Consider the following 19,714-nt stretch of genomic DNA (forward strand, 5'->3'; position numbering starts at 1 on the left):
GACAATCCGAGGATTCCACCTGACCGGAGGAAAATCGAGGGTGAAACCCCGAATTACAGAAAAACGGGGACACCAAGGTGGAAGAACTGGCCCGATTATTGAGGGCGAACTCTGCCAATGGCAAAAAAGCAACCCAATCATCCTGGTCAGCAGAGACAAAACACCTCAGATATGTCTCAAGGGTCTGATTAGTCCGCTCGGTCTGGCCATTAGTCTGAGGGTGAAAAGCAGACGAAAAAGACAAATCTATGCCCATCCTAGCACAGAATGCCCGCCAAAATCTAGACACAAATTGGGTACCTCTGTCAGAAACAATATTCTCAGGAATACCGTGCAATCGGACAACATTCTGAAAAAACAGAGGAACCAACTCAGAAGAAGAAGGCAACTTGGGCAGAGGAACCAAATGGACCATTTTAGAGAAACGGTCACAGACCACCCAGATGACAGACATCTTCTGGGAAACAGGCAGATCTGAAATAAAATCCATCGAGATGTGTGTCCAAGGCCTCTTAGGAATAGGCAAGGGCAACAGCAGTCCGCTAGCCCGAGAACTACAAGACTTGGCCCGAGCACAAACGTCACATGACTGCACAAAGACTCGCACATCTCGTGACAGAGAAGGCCACCAGAAGGATCTTGCCACCAAATCCCTGGTACCAAAAATTCCGGGATGACCTGCCAATGCAGAAGAATGTACCTCAGAGATGACTCTGCTGGTCCAATCATCCGGAACAAACAGTCTATCAGGCGGACAACGATCCGGTCTATCCGCCTGAAACTCTTGCAAGGACCGCCGCAGATCAGGAGAAACGGCCGACAAAATTACTCCCTCCCTAAGGATACCTGTGGGTTCAGAATTACCAGGAGAGTCCGGGTCAAAACTCCTAGAAAGGGCATCTGCCTTAACATTCTTAGAACCCGGTAGGTATGACACCACAAAATTAAAGCGAGAAAAAAATAAAGACCAGCGCGCCTGTCTAGGATTCAGGCGTCTGGCAGTCTCAAGATAAATCAAATTTTTGTGGTCAGTCAATACCACCACCTGATGTCTAGCCCCCTCGAGCCAATGGCGCCACTCCTCAAACGCCCACTTCATGGCCAAAAGCTCCCGATTCCCAACATCATAATTCCGCTCTGCGGGCGAAAATTTGCGAGAAAAGAAGGCACAAGGCCTAATGACGGAGCAGTCGGAACCTTTCTGCGACAACACTGCCCCAGCTCCGATCTCCGAAGCGTCAACCTCAACCTGAAAAGGCAGATTCACATCAGGCTGACGCAACACAGGGGCAGAGGCAAAACGGCGCTTAAGCTCCTGAAAGGCCTCTACAGCATGAGGGGACCAATTAGCAACATCAGCGCCTTGTCTGGTCAAATCAGTCAGTGGTTTAACGACATCCGAAAAACCAGCAATAAATCGGCGGTAAAAGTTGGCAAAGCCCAAAAATCTCTGAAGACCCTTAAGAGAGGAGGGCTGAGTCCAGTCACAAATAGCTTGCACCTTGACGGGATCCATCTCAATGGAAGAGGGAGAAAAAATATACCCCAAAAAGGAAATTTTCTGGACCCCAAAAACGCACTTAGACCCCTTCACACATAAAGAATTAGACCGCAGAACCTGAAAAACTCTCCTGACCTGCTGGACATGAGAGTCCCAGTCATCAGAAAAAATCAGAATATCATCCAGATATATTATCATAAATTTATCCAGAAAATCGCGGAAAATATCATGCATAAAAGACTGGAAAACTGAAGGGGCATTAGAAAGACCAAAAGGCATGACCAAATACTCAAAGTGGCCCTCGGGCGTATTAAATGCGGTCTTCCACTCATCCCCCTGCCTGATCCGCACCAAATTATACGCCCCACGAAGATCAATTTTAGAGAACCACTTAGCACCCTCTATACGAGCAAACAAATCAGTAAGCAATGGCAATGGGTATTGATACTTAACAGTGATCTTATTCAGAAGCCGATAATCAATACATGGTCTCAAAGAGCCGTCTTTTTTTGAGACAAAGAAAAACCCAGCTCCCAAGGGAGAAGAAGATGGACGAATATGTCCCTTTTCCAAAGACTCCTTTATATATTCCCGCATAGCAGCATGTTCCGGCACAGACAAATTAAACAAACGACCCTTTGGATATTTACAACCCGGTATCAAATCTATGGCACAATCGCACTCACGGTGCGGAGGTAACGACCCAAGCTTGGGTTCGTCAAAGACGTCTTGATAATCAGAGAGGAACTCAGGGACTTCAGAGGGAATGGACGACGAAATAGAAACCAAAGGTACGTCCCCATGAATACCCTTACATCCCCAGCTCAACACAGACATTGCTCTCCAGTCCAAGACTGGGTTGTGAGACTGCAACCATGGCAATCCCAGTACCAAATCGTCATGTAAATTATACAGCACCAGGAAACGAATAATCTCCTGGTGATCCGGATTGATACGCATGGTTACTTGTGTCCAGTATTGTGGTTTATTATTAGCCAATGGGGTGGAGTCAATCCCCTTCAGAGGAATAAGAGTCTCCAAAGGCTCTAAATCAAAACCACAACGATTGGCAAAGGACCAATCCATAAGACTCAGAGCGGCGCCAGAGTCAACATAGGCGTCCGTGGCAATGGATGACAAAGAGCAAATCAGGGTTACAGACAAAATAAACTTAGACTGAATGGTGCTAATGGAAACAGACTTATCAAGCTTCTTTGTACGCCTAGAGCATGCTGATATAACATGAGTAGAATCCCCACAATAGAAACACAATCCATTCTTCCGTCTAAAATTCTGTCGCTCGCTCCTGGACAGAATTCTATCACACTGCATACTTTCTGGCGTCTTTTCCATAGACACCGCCAGATGGTGCACCGGTTTGCGCTCCCGCAGACGCCTATCAATCTGAATAGCCATTGTCATGGACTCATTCAGACCTGCAGGCAAAGGGAACCCCACCATAACATCCTTAACGGCATCAGAGAGACCTTCTCTGAAAGTTGCCGCCAAGGCGCACTCATTCCACTGAGTAAGCACAGACCATTTACGGAATTTTTGGCAGAAAACTTCAGCTTCGTCTTGCCCCTGAGATAGTGCCATCAAAGTTTTTTCTGCCTGAAGTTCCAAATGAGGTTCCTCATAAAGCAAGCCCAAGGCCAGAAAAAACGCATCCACATCGCGTAACGCAGGATCCCCTGCTGGCAATGAGAAGGCCCAATCTTGAGGGTCACCCCTGAGCAAGGAAATCACAATCCTAACCTGCTGAGCAGGGTCTCCAGCTGAACGAGACTTCAGGGACAAATAAAGCTTACAATTATTTCGGAAATTCTGGAAGCTAGCTCTATTCCCTGTGAAGAACTCCGGCAAAGGAATTCTCGGCTCAGATACCGGAGCATGTACCACAAAATCTTGTAAATTTTGTACTTTCGTGATGAGATTATTCAAACCCGCAGTTACACTCTGGAGATCCATTATTGTCAGGTGCACACAGAGCATACAGAGATTAGGAGGAGAGAGAGAGAAAAGACTGCAGCAAGGCAGACTGGAGGAAAAAAAAAAAAAATTTCAGCAGACTTCTTATAACTCTCCTTTCTCAACCTGGGTCTTTAACACTTTATGGGCCGGTCAAACTGTCATGATCTCTGCAGGCAGAGATCATAGCAAGCCTATAGAGGGACAAGCTCTCGGAAGATGGAACTATACTGACCATGAACTAAGCCTGCCGCGCAACTAGAAATAGCCAGGTAGCATTTCCTATTTATCGCTAGATGCCCAGCTCTGGCCTAAGACCTAAATAGCTAGCAGAGGGAAATATAAGACCTGGCTCACCTCTAGAGAAATATTCAAAAGAAGACAGTAGCCCCCCACATATAATGACGGTGAGTTCAGATGAAACAACAAACGCAGCAGGAAAATAGTCTTAGCAAATTTGAGGTCCGCTTACTAGATAGCAGAAGACAGATAGTATACTTTCATGGTCAGCAGAAAAACACTAACAAAACACCATCCAGAGATTACCTTAAACTCTGGCATTAACTCATAACGCCAGAGTAGCAATCCCTGATCAACGAGAGCTTTCCAGACACAGTAACAAAACTTCAGCTGTGAACTGGAACAGATAGGCAAAACAAAACATGGACAAAAGTCCAACTTATCTAGTAGTAGTCTAGAAGCAGGAACAAGCACTGAGAGGCATCAGATAACATTGTTGACCGGCAAGAAACCACCAGAGAAATGAGCTTAAATAGCGACACCCACTACTGATGGAATCAGGTGAAACAGGAAAGAGGATGACAAGTCCAATTCCACAAGCGGCCACCGGGGGAGCCCAGAATCCAAATTCACAACAATGTGCCCTACTGGTTATTCCACTCCATCAGTCTTAACTACCTTGCCTCTCTTTATTACCAACCTGCCGCACTTCTCCAGTCCGAAGGACATCCCGATGTCTTCGCTGTAGATCTTTGTCAGGTGGATCACTGAATTGATGTCTCATTCATTTTTTGCATACAGCTTGATGTCATCCATGTAGAGGAGGTGGCTGATGGTGCTTCCACTCTTGAACTGTAATTATCTGAGTGGGTTCAAGCCTATGCAGAACAGCAGTGGGGACAGTGCATCACCTTGGTATATGCCGCATTTGATGGTCACTTGCGCTAGTTGTCTTGAGTTGACTTTTAATGTTGTTCACCATAGCCCCATTGAGTTTCTGAGGAAGGTTCTTAATTTCCTGTTGACATTGTAGAGAGCCAAGCATTCACAGATCCATGTGTGTGACATTGAGTCATAAGCTTTCCTGTAGTCAATCCAGGCTGTGCTGAGATTGGTCTGTCTGGATTTTGAGTCTTGAGCGACTGCTCTATCTACTAGGAGCTGGTGCTTAGAGCCTCTGGTGTTGATCCCAATGCCTTTCTGAGCTGGATTTATATACTGGTTCATATGTCTCGGTAGCTTGGTGGCTATGATGCCTGACAGGAGTTTCCATGTTGTTGTAAGGCAGGTTATTTGGCGGTAGTTGCATGGAACTGTTCCTTTGAGGAGGATCCTTCATGATCAACACTGTTCTACCTTGTGTTAGCCAAGCTGGGTGGTGGCCTGCTTCTAGCAGTTGGTTCATTTGCTTTTTAATTTGTTTAGCCAGCAGGTGTGGATCATGTCTGGGCCACGTGCTGTCCAGTTCTTCATTTTCTTGACCGGCTGTTGGATGTCTGCTTCTGAAATTGTGACTGGTTCTTGCTCTAGGGGGTTGCTGTGTTTCCTTCCCAGATCTTGCAGCCATATTGCACTGGTGTTGTGTGTTTATTCCTTCTCCCATATGTTCCTCTATTATTGTTGCCTTTGTACTGTTGCTCTGTAGTTGGGAGTACTGTTGTGATTTTGCTTTTTGCTCCCTCTAGTGGTCATTAGTGATTTGACTCTGGAGCGTCTGTCTTTTCCTATATCCTCACCTGGGCCGTTAGTTCAGGGGCGTTGCTATATAAGCTCCCTGGACCTTCAGTTCAATGCCTGGCATCGTTGAAATCAGAGCTAATCTGTTGTGCTCTTGTCCTCTGATCCTGGTTCCTGTTTTTCAAGCTAAGTCTGCTTCTTTGCTTTTTGCTTTTGTTTTGTTTGGTATTTTTGTCCAGCTTGTTCCTATCTGTATCCTGACCTTTGCTGGAAGCTCTAGGGGGCTGGTGTTCTCCCCCCGGACCGTTAGACGGTTCGGGGGTTCTTGAATCTCCAGCGTGGATTTTTATAGGGTTTTTGTTGACCAGATAAGTTATCTTGCTATATTCTGCTATTAGTAAGCTGGCCTCTCTTTGCTGAACCTGGTTCATTTCTGTGTTTGTCATTTCCTCTTACCTCACCGTTATTATTTGTGGGGGGCTTGTATCTTGCTTTGGGGTCCCTTTCTCTGGAGGCAAGAGAGGTCTTTGTTTTCTTCTCCTAGGGGTAGTTAGATTCTCCGGCTGGCGCGAGTCATCTAGCGATCACCGTAGGCATGATCCCCGGCTACTTCTAGTGTTGGCGTTAGGAGTAGCTATTTGGTCAACCCAGTTACCACAGCCCTATGAGCTGGATTTTTGTATCTTGCAGACTTACACGTTCCTCTGAGACCCTGTCCACTGGGGTCATAACAGTATGCCAGGCCAGTATTAAATGTTTAATGCATTGCAGAAGTGGGATTATAAGAAAGAAAATTTTGAGTTTTTTTTTTTCTTTTCCCCTTTACCTCAGAGTGGCTTAAGCTTGCTGCAGACATGAATGTCCAGACCTTGATTACAAGTGTGGACCAGCTTGCCGCTCGTGTGCAGGGTATACAAGATTATGTTACCAGAAATCCTAGGTCTGAACCCAAGATTCCGATTCCTGAACTGTTTTCAGGAGACCGATTTAAGTTTAGGAATTTCAGGAATAATTGTAAATTATTTTTGTCCCTGAAACCTTGCTCGTCTGGAGACTCTGCTCAACAAGTAAAAATTGTTATTTCATTCTTACGGGGTGACCCTCAGGATTGGGCTTTTTCGTTGGCGCCAGGAGATCCGGCATTGGCTGATATTGATGCGTTTTTTCTGGCGCTCGGTTTACTTTATGAGGAACCCAATCTTGAGATTCAGGCAGAGAAAGCCTTGCTGGCTATGTCTCAGGGCCAGGACGAGGCTGAGGTGTATTGCCAAAAATTTCGGAAATGGTCCGTGCTGACACATTGGAACGAGTGTGCACTGGCCGCTAATTTTAGAAATGGCCTTTCTGAGGCCATTAAGAATGTTATGGTGGGTTTTCCCATTCCCACAGGTCTGAATGATACCATGTCCCTGGCTATTCAAATTGACCGGCGGTTGCGGGAGCGCAAAACCGCAAATTCCCTCATGTTGTTGTCTGAACAGACACCTGATGTGATGCAATGTGATAGAAAAACCGCAAATTCCCTCATGGTGTTGTCTGAACGGACACCTGATTTGATGCAATGTGATAGAATCCTGACTAGAAATGAGAGGAAAATTCATAGACGCCGGAATGGCTTGTGCTACTACTGTGGTGATTCTACACATGTTATCTCAGCATGCTCTAAACGTATATCTAAGGTTGTTAGTCCTGTCACCGTTGGTAATTTGCATCCTAAGTTTATTCTGTCTGTAACTTTGATTTGCTCACTGTCATCTTATCCTGTCATGGCGTTTGTAGATTCAGGTGCTGCCCTGAGTCTTATGGATCTCTCATTTGCTAAGCGCTGTGGTTTTATTCTTGAACCATTAGAAAATCCTATCCCTCTTAGGGGTATTGATTCTACGCCATTGGCAGAAAATAAGCCGCAGTATTGGACACAGGTTACCATGTGCATGACTCCTGAACACCGCGAGGTGATACGTTTTCTCGTTCTACATAAAATGCATGATTTGGTTGTTTTGGGGCTGCCATGGTTACAGACCCATAATCCAGTCCTTGACTGGAAGGCTATGTCAGTGTCTAGTTGGGGCTGTCGTGGTATTCATGAGGATTCCCTGCCTGTGTCTATTGCTTCTTCTACGCCTTCGGAAGTTCCGGAGTACTTGTCTGATTATCAGGATGTCTTTAGCGAGTCCAGGTCCAGTGCATTGCCTCCTCATAGGGAATGTGACTGTGCAATAGATTTGATTCCAGGCAGTAAATTTCCTAAGGGAAGACTGTTTAATCTGTCGATACCTGAACATACCGCTATGCGTTCATATATCAAGGAGTCTCTGGAGAAAGGACACATCCGTCCGTCTTCTTCCCCTCTTGGTGCGGGATTCTTTTTTGTGGCTAAAAAGGACGGATCTTTGAGGCCTTGTATTGACTATCGGCTTTTAAATAAGATCACTGTCAAATTTCAGTATCCTTTGCCGCTGTTGTCTGACTTGTTTGCCCGGATTAAAGGTGCCAAGTGGTTTACCAAGATAGACCTTCGTGGTGCGTACAACCTTGTGCGCATTAAGCAAGGGGATGAATGGAAAACCGCATTCAATACGCCCGAAGGTCATTTTGAGTACTTGGTGATGCCTTTTGGGCTCTCTAATGCCCCTTCAGTTTTTCAGTCCTTTATGCATGACATTTTCCGGAACTATCTGGATAAATTTCTGATCGTTTATCTGGATGATATTCTGTTTTTTTTCTGATAATTGGGACTCGTATGTGGAGCAGGTCAGGATGGTCTTTAAAATTTTGCGTGAAAATTCTTTGTTTGTCAAGGGCTCAAAGTGTCTTTTTGGGGTTCATTTTTTCCCCTTCTGCTGTGGAGATGGACCCAGTCAAGGTCCGAGCTATTCTTGATTGGACTCAGCCCTCGTCAGTTAAGAGTCTTCAGAAGTTCTTGGGTTTCGCTAACTTCTACCGTCGTTTTATCGCTAACTTTTCTAGCATTGTGAAACCTTTGACGGATATGACCAAGAAGGGCTCCGATGTGGTTAATTGGGCTCCTGCTGCCGTGGAGGCTTTCCAGGAGTTGAAACGTCGGTTTACTTCGGCGCCTGTTTTGTGCCAGCCTGATGTCTCGCTTCCCTTTCAAGTTGAGGTGGATGCTTCAGAGATTGGAGCAGGGGCCGTTTTGTCGCAGAGAGGCCCTGGTTGCTCTGTTATGAGACCTTGCGCCTTTTTCTCTAGGAAGTTTTCGCCTGCGGAGCGAAATTATGATGTGGGCAATCGGGAGTTGTTGGCCATGAAATGGGCATTTGAGGAGTGGCGTCATTGGCTCGAGGGTGCTAAGCATCGTGTGGTGGTCTTGACTGATCACAAAAATCTGATGTATCTCGAGTCTGCTAAACGCCTGAATCCTAGACAGGCCCGCTGGTCATTGTTTTTCTCCCGTTTTGACTTTGTTGTCTCGTATTTACCAGGTTCAAAGAATGTGAAGGCCGATGCTCTTTCCAGGAGCTTTGTGCCTGATGCTCCTGGAGTCGCTGAACCTGTTGGTATTCTTAAGGATGGTATTATCTTGTCAGCTATTTCTCCTGATCTGCGACGTGTGTTGCAGAGATTTCAGGCTGATAGGCCTGATTCTTGTCCACCTGACAGACTGTTTGTGCCTGATAAGTGGACCAGCAGAGTCATTTCCGAGGTTCATTCCTCGGTGTTGGCAGGTCACCCAGGAATTTTTGGCACCAGAGATCTGGTGGCCAGATCCTTTTGGTGGCCTTCCTTGTCTAGGGATGTGCGGTCATTTGTACAGTCCTGTGGGACTTGTGCTCGAGCTAAGCCTTGCTGTTCTCGTGCCAGCGGGTTGCTCTTGCCCTTGCCTGTCCCTAAGAGACCTTGGACACATATCTCCATGGATTTCATTTCTGATCTTCCGGTGTCTCAGGGCATGTCTGTTATCTGGGTGATATGTGATCGCTTCTCCAAGATGGTCCATTTGATTCCTTTGCCTAAACTGCCTTCCTCTTCCAATCTGGTTCCTGTGTTTTTCCAGAACGTGGTTCGTTTGCACGGCATCCCTGAGAATATTGTGTCAGACAGAGGATCCCAGTTCGTTTCCAGATTCTGGCGATCCTTTTGTAGTAGGATGGGCATTGACTTGTCGTTTTCGTCTGCTTTCCATCCTCAGACTAATGGACAGACGGAGCGAACTAATCAGACTTTGGAGGCTTATTTGAGGTGTTTTGTCTCTGCTGATCAGGACGATTGGGTGACCTTCTTGCCGTTAGCTGAGTTTGCCCTTAATAATCGGGCTAGTTCCGCCACCTTGGTTTCGCCGTTTTTCTGCAACTCTGGTTTCCACCCTCGTTTTTCTTCGGGTCATGTGGAACCTTCTGACTGTCCTGGGGTGGATTCTGTGGTGGATAGGTTGCAGCGGATCTGGAGTCTTGTGGTGGACAACTTGAAGTTGTCACAGGAGAGGGCTCAGCGCTTTGCCAACCGCCGCCGCGGTGTGGGTCCCCGACTACGTGTTGGGGATTTGGTGTGGCTTTCTTCCCGCTTTGTTCCTATGAAGGTTTCCTCTCCCAAATTTAAACCTCGTTTTATTGGTCCTTACAAGATATTGGAAATTCTTAATCCTGTATCCTTTCGCCTGGATCTACCTGTGTCGTTTGCTATCCACAACGTGTTTCATAGGTCCTTGTTGCGGCGGTACGTTGTGCCTGTGGTTCCTTCTGCTGAGCCTCCTGCTCCGGTGTTGGTTGAGGGCGAGTTGGAGTACGTGGTGGAGAAGATCTTGGATTCTCGTCTCTCCAGGCGGAGGCTTCAGTACCTGGTCAAGTGGAAGGGCTATGGTCAGGAAGATAATTCCTGGGTGGTCGCCTCTGATGTTCATGCGGCCGATTTAGTTCGTGCCTTTCATGCCGCTCATCCTGATCGCCCTGGTGGTCGTGGTGAGGGTTCGGTGACCCCTCACTAAGGGGGGGGTACTGTTGTGATTTTGCTTTTTGCTCCCTCTAGTGGTCATTAGTGATTTGACTCTGGAGTGTCTGTCTTTTCCTATATCCTCACCTGGGCCGTTAGTTCAGGGGCGTTGCTATATAAGCTCCCTGGACCTTCAGTTCAATGCCTGGCATCGTTGAAATCAGAGCTAATCTGTTGTGCTCTTGTCCTCTGATCCTGGTTCCTGTTTTTCAAGCTAAGTCTGCTTCTTTGCTTTTTGCTTTTGTTTTGTTTGGTATTTTTGTCCAGCTTGTTCCTATCTGTATCCTGACCTTTGCTGGAAGCTCTAGGGGGCTGGTGTTCTCCCCCCGGACCGTTAGACGGTTCGGGGGTTCTTGAATCTCCAGCGTGGATTTTTATAGGGTTTTTGTTGACCAGATAAGTTATCTTGCTATATTCTGCTATTAGTAAGCTGGCCTCTCTTTGCTGAATCTGGTTCATTTCTGTGTTTGTCATTTCCTCTTACCTCACCGTTATTATTTGTGGGGGGCTTGTATCTTGCTTTGGGGTCCCTTTCTCTGGAGGCAAGAGAGGTCTTTGTTTTCTTCTCCTAGGGGTAGTTAGATTCTCCGGCTGGCGCGAGTCATCTAGCGATCACCGTAGGCATGATCCCCGGCTACTTCTAGTGTTGGCGTTAGGAGTAGCTATTTGGTCAACCCAGTTACCACAGCCCTATGAGCTGGATTTTTGTATCTTGCAGACTTACACGTTCCTCTGAGACCCTGTCCACTGGGGTCATAACAGAGTACACCTTAGATAGTTCTTTGGAGAACAGGGCATTTATCTTCTTGGCCTCAGCTTCTCTAGTGTATCTCCCTAGTCTTCCAGCGAGTGTTGTCAGCCTTTGTTTAGCAGTCTCTAGGGCTTCAGGTGGGGTCAGGCCTTTGTGTTTGAGTTATGGTGGTGGTAGGTATTGATGCAAGTGCTCTATTGGCATCTTCTAGCATACTGTTTGGTGGTGTTTCTTTGCTAAAGGTACTGTTACACTAAACGACTTACCAACGATCACGACCAGCGATACGACCTGGCCGTGATCGTTGGTAAGTCATTGTGTGGTCGCTGGGGAGCTGTCACACAGACAGCTCTCTCCAGCGACCAACGATCAGGGGAACGACTTCGGCATCGTTGAAACTGTCTTCAACGATGCCGAAGTCCCCCTTCAGCACCCGGGTAACCAGGGTAAACATCGGGTTACTAAGTGCAGGGCCGCGCTTAGTAACCCGATATTTACCCTGGTTACCATTGTAAAAGTTTAAAAAAAAACACTACATACTCACCTTCTGATGTCTGTCACGTCCCCCGGCGTCCACAGGGTTACGTACTGCTGCTAAGAACTTCCTGCACTGAATGTGTCAGCGCCGGCAGTAAAGCAGAGCACAGCGGTGACGTCACCGCTGTGCTCTGCTTTACTGCCGGCGCTGACACATTCAGTGCAGGAAGTTCTCGGCAGCAGCGCGTAACCCTGTGGACGCCGGGGGACGTGACAGACATCAGAAGGTGAGTATGTAGTGTTTTTTTTTAAACTTTTACAATGGTAACCAGGGTAAATATCGGGTTACTAAGCGCGGCCCTGTGCTTAGTAACCCGATATTTACCCTGGTTACAAGTGAACACATCGCTGGATCGGCGTCACACACGACGATCCAGCGATGACAGCGAGTGATCTGACGACGAAATAAAGTTCTGGACTTCTAGCTCCGACCAGCGATATCACAGCGGGATCCAGATCGCTGCTGCATGTCAAACACAACGAGGACGCTGCAACGTCACAGATCGTCGTCGTTCTCGCTGCAAAGTCGCTTAGTGTGAAGGTACCTTTAGCCTTGGCAGTCGATCTCTGGTATTGATGGTATTTACTTTATCTAAGATCTTTTGTTTCCGATCAGCTGCAGGGCTCTGTAGGTGCAGGAGTGGATCAGGATTTTCAGGGGGTTGCACATGTTGTTCTTCCAGGTCTTCATGTGGGGTGGATCTGCAGTGCAGTTGGTACATCTCAAGGTGTGATAACAGCTATAGATATACAGACTTGTGATCAGCCCCATAGGACACATACCCTGTTATGGTCTATCAGTTAAAACACGCATAGAACATGGAAGTCAAAAACTGACGTCTGAATGAGGCTCTATGTTAGGGCTCCTTCAAAGTGGATTTGTTGTGCTAATCCCCAAATTTTGCTTGCAGGCTTCACTGTTGAACACTTCTTGTAAAATTTACACTGGGGCTCCGACAAATTTGACCACAACATAGGTTGGTAAGAACCAAAAATCTGTCTTTAGCAGTGTAATGCAGGTGATTTAAGGGTCACTTTGCAACCCCTTAGGTGACTGCGACTAGCAAGTTGCACACAGATGGAACTAGTTTAATTTTCTTGCAACTTGCCTGTATCCTAGGGGTTGCAATGTGATCCCATTTACCTGGATTACCATGCTATGTAGCAGCAGTACAGAACATTGTTTTGCTACCTAGCACAAGCCTTAAAACCACAGCAACCAAGGGTTAGCGTTACCTATCAATATGCAATGTAATTTATAGTGTGATATCTCTCATGCCAAAGGGCTCTATCCATCCACCCGTCCATCTATCCAACTATCTACCTGTCCATCTACCTGTCCATCTTTCCGTCTATCTACCCGTCCATCTATCTATTATCTATCTATCCCTCCATCTACCCTTCCATCTATACATCTATCTTCCTGTCCATCTATCCATCCATCTATATGTCCATCTACCTGTCCATCTTTCCATCTATCTACCCGTTGTGGTGATATGCTACCTGAGTGTGTTGGGGGACACTCGATTGGCATAGGATTCAAGCACTCAGGCATGGTACCTCACACAAATCTGGTCAAATCTGGTTTATTAAACGTCATAAACCACATGACATACAGTCTATTTCATTATGTCCATGAACTTATCACGACCACCAGTCTGTTCATGCAGCAGATAAACTTCTCTGCCATATATTACAATCCCCTTGTCCAGGATTACCTTTCAGGAGTTCCACTCCTCATGCTGACTTCACGTCAATCCCAGGTCCTCAACACAGTCTGACCAGGTCTATGGTCTCTAGGTGCTTCCAGGACGACTCCACTCCCAGGAGCCTCCAACACTGACCATCCAGGACCTACAGCACACAGGCCACTCAGCAGTGTCCAGCCAGGACACATGGAAGTCTGTCCACACTTGCAGACTACCAAAACACTCCCACCATGTGCTACACACACCTCCTTTACATAGGTGTAACCACACCCAGGTACCTGTCACATGTCCAGTCAGGTGAGCGTGACTTCACCACAGGTCCTTAAACACAAAACCATCTTAGGTGTTCAGATACACCTCTTTGGGTGGGTTTGTAGGTGACTGGACCCACCCATCTCTCCAATCTCCTGGAAGCCTTCCCAATGTAAACAAATCCCTCAGCCGTAGATCTGCTTGAGCAAAACATACCCAGGCTTCCATCACAGGGTCACCCACCTCTGCGATACATATCGGCCATTCACAACACTGCCAGTCATTGTTTCATCACAACTATGCCTCCAAGTGCATCTTGAAGTGCACTCACAGCGCCCCCTGGCTGTAACATTGGTCACTGCACCACACCGTCCATCTATCCCTCCATCTACCCATCCATCTGCCCGTCCATTTACCCCTCCATCTACCCCTGAATCTACCCGTCCATCTATCCACCCATCTATATGTCCATCTACCTGTCCATCTTTGCATCTATCCACCTGTCCATCTATGTGTCCATCTACCTATCCATATGTGTGTCCATCTATCTATTATCTATCTATTCCTTTATCTCTCTATCTAGGCATTTAATGAAGGGTAAAGCAGTGAAACGCCACCACTTTATCACGCGTGTTTACAGTCAGCAGGGTGAATTGCTGAGTAATTTAGTGTAAACAGTGGCTGGATGAGTGACAGCATTACCCGGTATTGAGAAAACTCAGTGACGTGCGCCGATAGGTCAGGGTATGGAAGGAGAAGGGGTGTCACCGAATAAAAGACGCAAAGTGTCACCCTGTCTTCTTCATCCCATCGCCCCTGAGGATGCAGAACAGGTGAGATTAGGATGTCAGTTAATTCTTGGCAATTGTTTCTCTGGTCTTAGCTCATAGGCTGCATTGTAATAATTATGGATAGGTTCACTATACAATGTACCTGGGGTCTGCGAGGAAGAATCGGCATCTATGTATCGATAGAAAAATAAAAGCAGTACTTTTCGTGCAAAGCCCCCAAGATAATTACCAAAATCTCTTACATGCAAAAACTCTAAAATATTGGGTCTGCACTCCAAGCCAGATGATGAAGAATTGGACTTTAATCAGTCCAGGAGACATTTTGGCCTTTCTCAAGTGTCTGTCTATCTACAATTGTGTGTAATTGGAATCTTTTGGCTTGAGTTTATGCTGTCACTCATCCAGCCTAAGTCCTGTCAAATATAACGTTTTTTTTTTTTTTTTAAAGCGCGCCACAAGGTTTATTACCATCCGGTTGATTTTAACCAAAAGTGTCTTATCTTTTTTTCAATACCCCGGATTTTGCATTACAAACTGCACCCATTATTAAATAGATCTTATGAACCTGATGAGGCTGGTATGTTCATTCTGAATATCCATATCACAATGGCTGTGTGATCTCTTTTGAAAGTTTTCCAACCTGATATCAGAATGAGCTCAGCTGCACCAATAAAATGCTAATCTAAACGCTGGGATTATACAGTCATCCTGACACGGATTCTCAAAGTAAGCACACCAGCATCATTAGGTTTATGAGATCTATTTAGTAATGTATAGAGTTAGTATTGAGAAATCTGAAGACAGATTTACTTAAAGGCTTTTCGATGACTTCTTCATAATTCCGTGCTTCCATCCATCTATTTCACAGTCGTCCTCTAGTCTGACAATTTTTTAAAGGTTTTCCAAGATTATTAGACAAATCCAATCCCTTTAAGAAGCCTGAACATTTTTTTTCTACAGTCATGCTAAAATACATAAGGAAGGAGTGTGTAATTTAAAGGGACAGTACACCTTAAGATTATCCCTTCTACTGTCTACTGATCAATTGATATACAGTAGATCCTCTGTACTGTATCGTGGATCACCAGTCACACGACTACTCCGAGTCACTGTCAAAGGCTCGGGCAATGGCCAAGCGGGAAAACCTCTGTGGGCAGATCTGTTTCTGCCTTTCCGGACTCATCAGCTCACAGCAGAAACTTATTTCATATTACACATATAACACATATTTCAATTTCCTTAGAAGAACTTGTCAGTAAGGTAGCAAAAATTCTGCCAATCTTTTAACTACTTCTGCGTTATGTCTTCATGTTGCCTCAGTGGAACTACAAGTCTCATCATAGCTATAGTTAGAAGTAGTTCACGTTCAGACTTCTGCTTCCTCCTTAAAGAGATTTTCTCACTCAAGATATTTTTAACCTATCCACAAGAAAAATGTAAGTTTTCTGTAAACCTGGCTGCTAGGATCCCAATAACCAGAAGAACAAGGGTCCTGAGTCCTCGTTTCCTTTACCACCAGCCCATCCAAATCCATACTCATTGTGGTTTGGCATTGAGAGGAAGGAGGACTCAAAACCCTGATTCTGTGGACAAGTAAGGGTCCTATTTGTGGGACCCCAAGGGTTCATACATTTATCCTGTTTCCATTTGTGGGAAATTCCACGTCTATGGGAGTTTAGGACAGAGCCAAGGGTGCTGTACACATCAGGGTCACATTGATCGTTACCAGGGCCGGTTTTAGACAAAGTGGGGCCCTAGGTGAAAGTTTAAAGTGGGGCCCCAAATGCTGACATATTGCTTTATCACACAGAAACATTTTGGTTGTATTTGCATGCGCTGAGTTCAGACTGTTAAATGAGAGTGATCGACAATATTGAAGTCGTTCAAAGCTTGTTTCCCGGCCTCTTTACACCGCCTGAGGAAGAATGATGGGCACAGAACGATTACTAGTAGATTAATCTGTCCACATACAGTATCATGTTATCAGAAGCATATCTGCAGTTTTCACTGGGCGATGTGCTGCTGAGAACAATGATTTATGTTCTGGCATAAACAATCCAATCACTTGTTGAATAGGCAGCATTTTGCTTGTTTAGTATAATGTGCCCCATAGTCCTCCATATAGTACAATACACCCCATAGTCCTCCATATAGTACAATGCAACCGCCACAGGAGTATAATGCAGCCCCACAGAAGTAAAATAGAGGCCCCACAGGAGTATAATGCAGCCCTCAGGAATATAATGCAGCCCCACAGGAGTATAATGCAGCCCCATAGAATATAATGCAGCCCCCCAGGAGTATAATACAGTCCCATAGGAGTATAATGCAGCCCACACAGGGGTATAATGCAGCCCCATAGATTATAATGCAGCCCCACAGGAGTATAATGCAGCCCCCATAAAGTATAATGCCGCCCCACAGGAGTATAATGCAACCCCATAAAATATAAAGCAGCCCCGTAGGAGTATAATGCAGTCCCTCACAGGAGTATAATGCAGCCCCATAGGAGTATAATGCACCCCCCCATAGACTATAATGCAGCCCCATAGGAGTATAATGCCCCATAGAGTATAATGCAGCTCCGCATAGAGTATAATGCAGCCCCATAAGAGTATAATGCAGCCCTCCATAGAGTATAATGCAGCCCTACAGGAGTATAATGCAGCTCCCCTAAAGTATAATGCAGCCCACAGGAGTACAATGCCCCCACTGGAGTATAATGCAGATTTATAGAATATAATGCAGCCCTGCAGGAGTATAATGCAGCCCCATAGGAGTATAATTCAGCCCCATAGAGGTATAATGCAGCTCCCCATAGAGTTTAATGCAGCCTCATAGGAGTATAATGCACCCCCTTAGAGTATAACGCAGCCCCATAGGAGTATAATGCAGCCCCCCCATATAATATAATGCAGCCCCTCATAGATTATAATGCAGCCCCATACAAGTAAAATGCTGCTCCCTCATAGAGTATAATGCAGCCCCATATTACTCTAGTATTATGGCCACCAAGTACTCACTGATTTAAAAAAATAAATAAATACATACTCACCTCTTCTCGTTCCCCACTGCAGCGCGTTTCCTCACCTCAACAGCTCTACTGCCCGGAACAGCGTGTTGCGCAATGAAGTTATATCATTTTGCCCGCTGAGGGATGATGGGAGAGGGAGCACCAAGTGACACTCTCACCTCCATCATTGCTTTCAACTGTATCGGCATCTAAGATACCGTTGTGCGATGCAGAGGGGGTGCTGGCACCGGACCCCATTGAATCATGGGCCCCATAATGACCACGTGGTCTGCTGCTATTAGCAGCACGCCACTGGCTGGGGGCTCCTGGGGTAATGGGGGCCCTAGGCAGATGCCTAGTCTGCCTGCCCCTAACGCTGGCCCTGATTGTAACGTACCCAAGGGTTCTGCTCTCTAACATGTGCTTCTTCGTGGGCTGTGACACTACTACTCCCAGCATTCTGTAGCAGCCATAGTAGATTTGAATACCACTTTGATTGTGCTCAATCATTTTATAGCAAAGGTATATAATCATATAACTGTGTCTTTTCTAGATTCCATCTCTGAAACTCCTGCCCCACTCTTCCCTCCTGCAGCTCCATCCTATATCCCACCCAGACGTGACGTTGACGAGGTGAGACCTTTCTAACCTGTTATAGTTGATGCCTTTTACCATGTCCACTATTGAACAGAAATGTGTTAATTTCACCTCAACAAATGTAAAATTTGCTCTAATCCATTTCCCAGTATAATGCACTGCCCTGTATGGACATAGAATGACAACATTCTGATTACCTTCTGCCACCACTAGGGGGAGCTGAGGATGTGAGTTATAAAAATAAAAATAAATCAATGATAACATAGTAAGCTCTTCTACTCCCCCTAGTGGTGGCTGCATGCAGCCTGAATTTTATCTTTTAACTCAGCTAAATGACAAATTCAATTCAGCTACATCTGGCAAACCCATATTAATTTTCTCACAATGACATTGTATATTTCTCAGTTTTATGCTTATTACCTTGCAGGGCTTCTCTATATTAATGTCATGATTCTCAAAGCCTCCCGTCACATTCATGAAGGGTGTGTGCAGGAATGGCAGCATGTGTTTACAGATAACATAGCTCCTTGCAGAGTCGTTAGTTGTTCTCAAGTCACGAGCCGGGCCAAGCTGCCTCCTGTCTGCGGTCACCAGCAGTATATGAGTCTTGAAGGGTTAATTCTTCTTAGTAGAACTTTTTTAAAGTTAAAATCTGTTTCTTTTGCCTGTTAGAAATGTACAGACGTAGCAAAGTTGAGTTTGTCATTTGGAGCAAATCATGTGACTTTGTGTCATCCTCAGTGATATTCCATAGGACTGCAGGTCGACCTAGAGTTATCTCTGAGAACAGAAGGAGCGGTTCAAGGTGGAAGCCTTGATCTGACTTCATCTACCATTGATATCCAGATTAAATTGGCAAAAGACCACCTGACCCCTCAGAGACTAATTGGCGACCTCCGATGCTACATTCTGACTACATTGATATAAATGGCTTTTCTATGGGGGTCACTTTTAATGAAGTTATCCTTATAAATGACTAACCCAGCACTGCTACATCTGACTTACATTTTGTGCTGAAGTAAGGCTAAAACATCATGTGTTAAAGATTTTTGGATCTTTGGCCCTGCAGCTGTAAAGTTACTGTACTTAAGAGGAGCAGCAAACATTGTTCTGATGTTCTGATCTCGTGGCAGGCAGTGACCTGTGTAATTTGTAGGGGTATTCACTTACTAAGCATAGCAAACACTGAAACATTCCTTCCTCCAAACTGTCACCACTGGAAGTAGATGAACCACTAAATTATTAGGTCCCCTAGGAAGAAAGTTAGAAAAACTATATATGGGGGTCTGTGTAAGAAATAGATTCCGCACTACGTAGCATGACAAAAAGGTGAAAAGATTTATTCCATGCCCAATATACAGTGTGTCCGTAAAGTCATGGTGCACTTTTGAGCAGTCACTGGAAAGCAACAAAAGACAATAGAAATATGAAATCTGCTCCAAATAAAATAAAAACTCTCCCAGTTTCATACCTATTCAGTGCAGTTCGATATGAGCTCCATTTGTTGCCCTACACACATCAAACCGATAGTGAAGTTCTTGGCACACATGGGTAAGGAGTCTGGTGTAACAGAGTGAATAACGTCTGTGAGTCTCTGTTTTAAGTGATTAATGTCGTTGATACGTTCAATGTACACATGTTGCTTCACATAACCCCAAAAGTAAAAGTCTAAGGGCGTCAGATCCGGGGATCGTGGTGGCCATGGCTTGGCAGAACCCCTGCCTA

The 19,714-nt window shown here is 45.6% G+C and overlaps 1 protein-coding gene across 3 annotated transcripts in view; it reads left to right on the forward strand.

Moving 5' to 3' along the window:
• Positions 1 to 19,714, forward strand: part of SLC4A1 (solute carrier family 4 member 1 (Diego blood group)) — a 62,754-nt gene that overhangs the window by 17,962 nt on the left and 25,078 nt on the right. For 2 of the 3 annotated variants that reach the window (XM_077252524.1, XM_077252523.1), the window contains one exon: positions 17,946 to 18,025. In XM_077252524.1, the coding sequence (XP_077108639.1) occupies positions 17,946 to 18,025 (80 nt within the window). Of the gene's footprint in view, positions 1 to 14,384; positions 14,422 to 17,945; positions 18,026 to 19,714 lie in introns of those variants that run through there. The other variant, XM_077252525.1, reaches the window with a different exon arrangement.

The sequence above is a fragment of the Ranitomeya variabilis genome, chromosome 4, assembly GCF_051348905.1.
Source record: "Ranitomeya variabilis isolate aRanVar5 chromosome 4, aRanVar5.hap1, whole genome shotgun sequence".
NCBI classification, from domain to species: Eukaryota; Metazoa; Chordata; class Amphibia; order Anura; family Dendrobatidae; genus Ranitomeya; species Ranitomeya variabilis.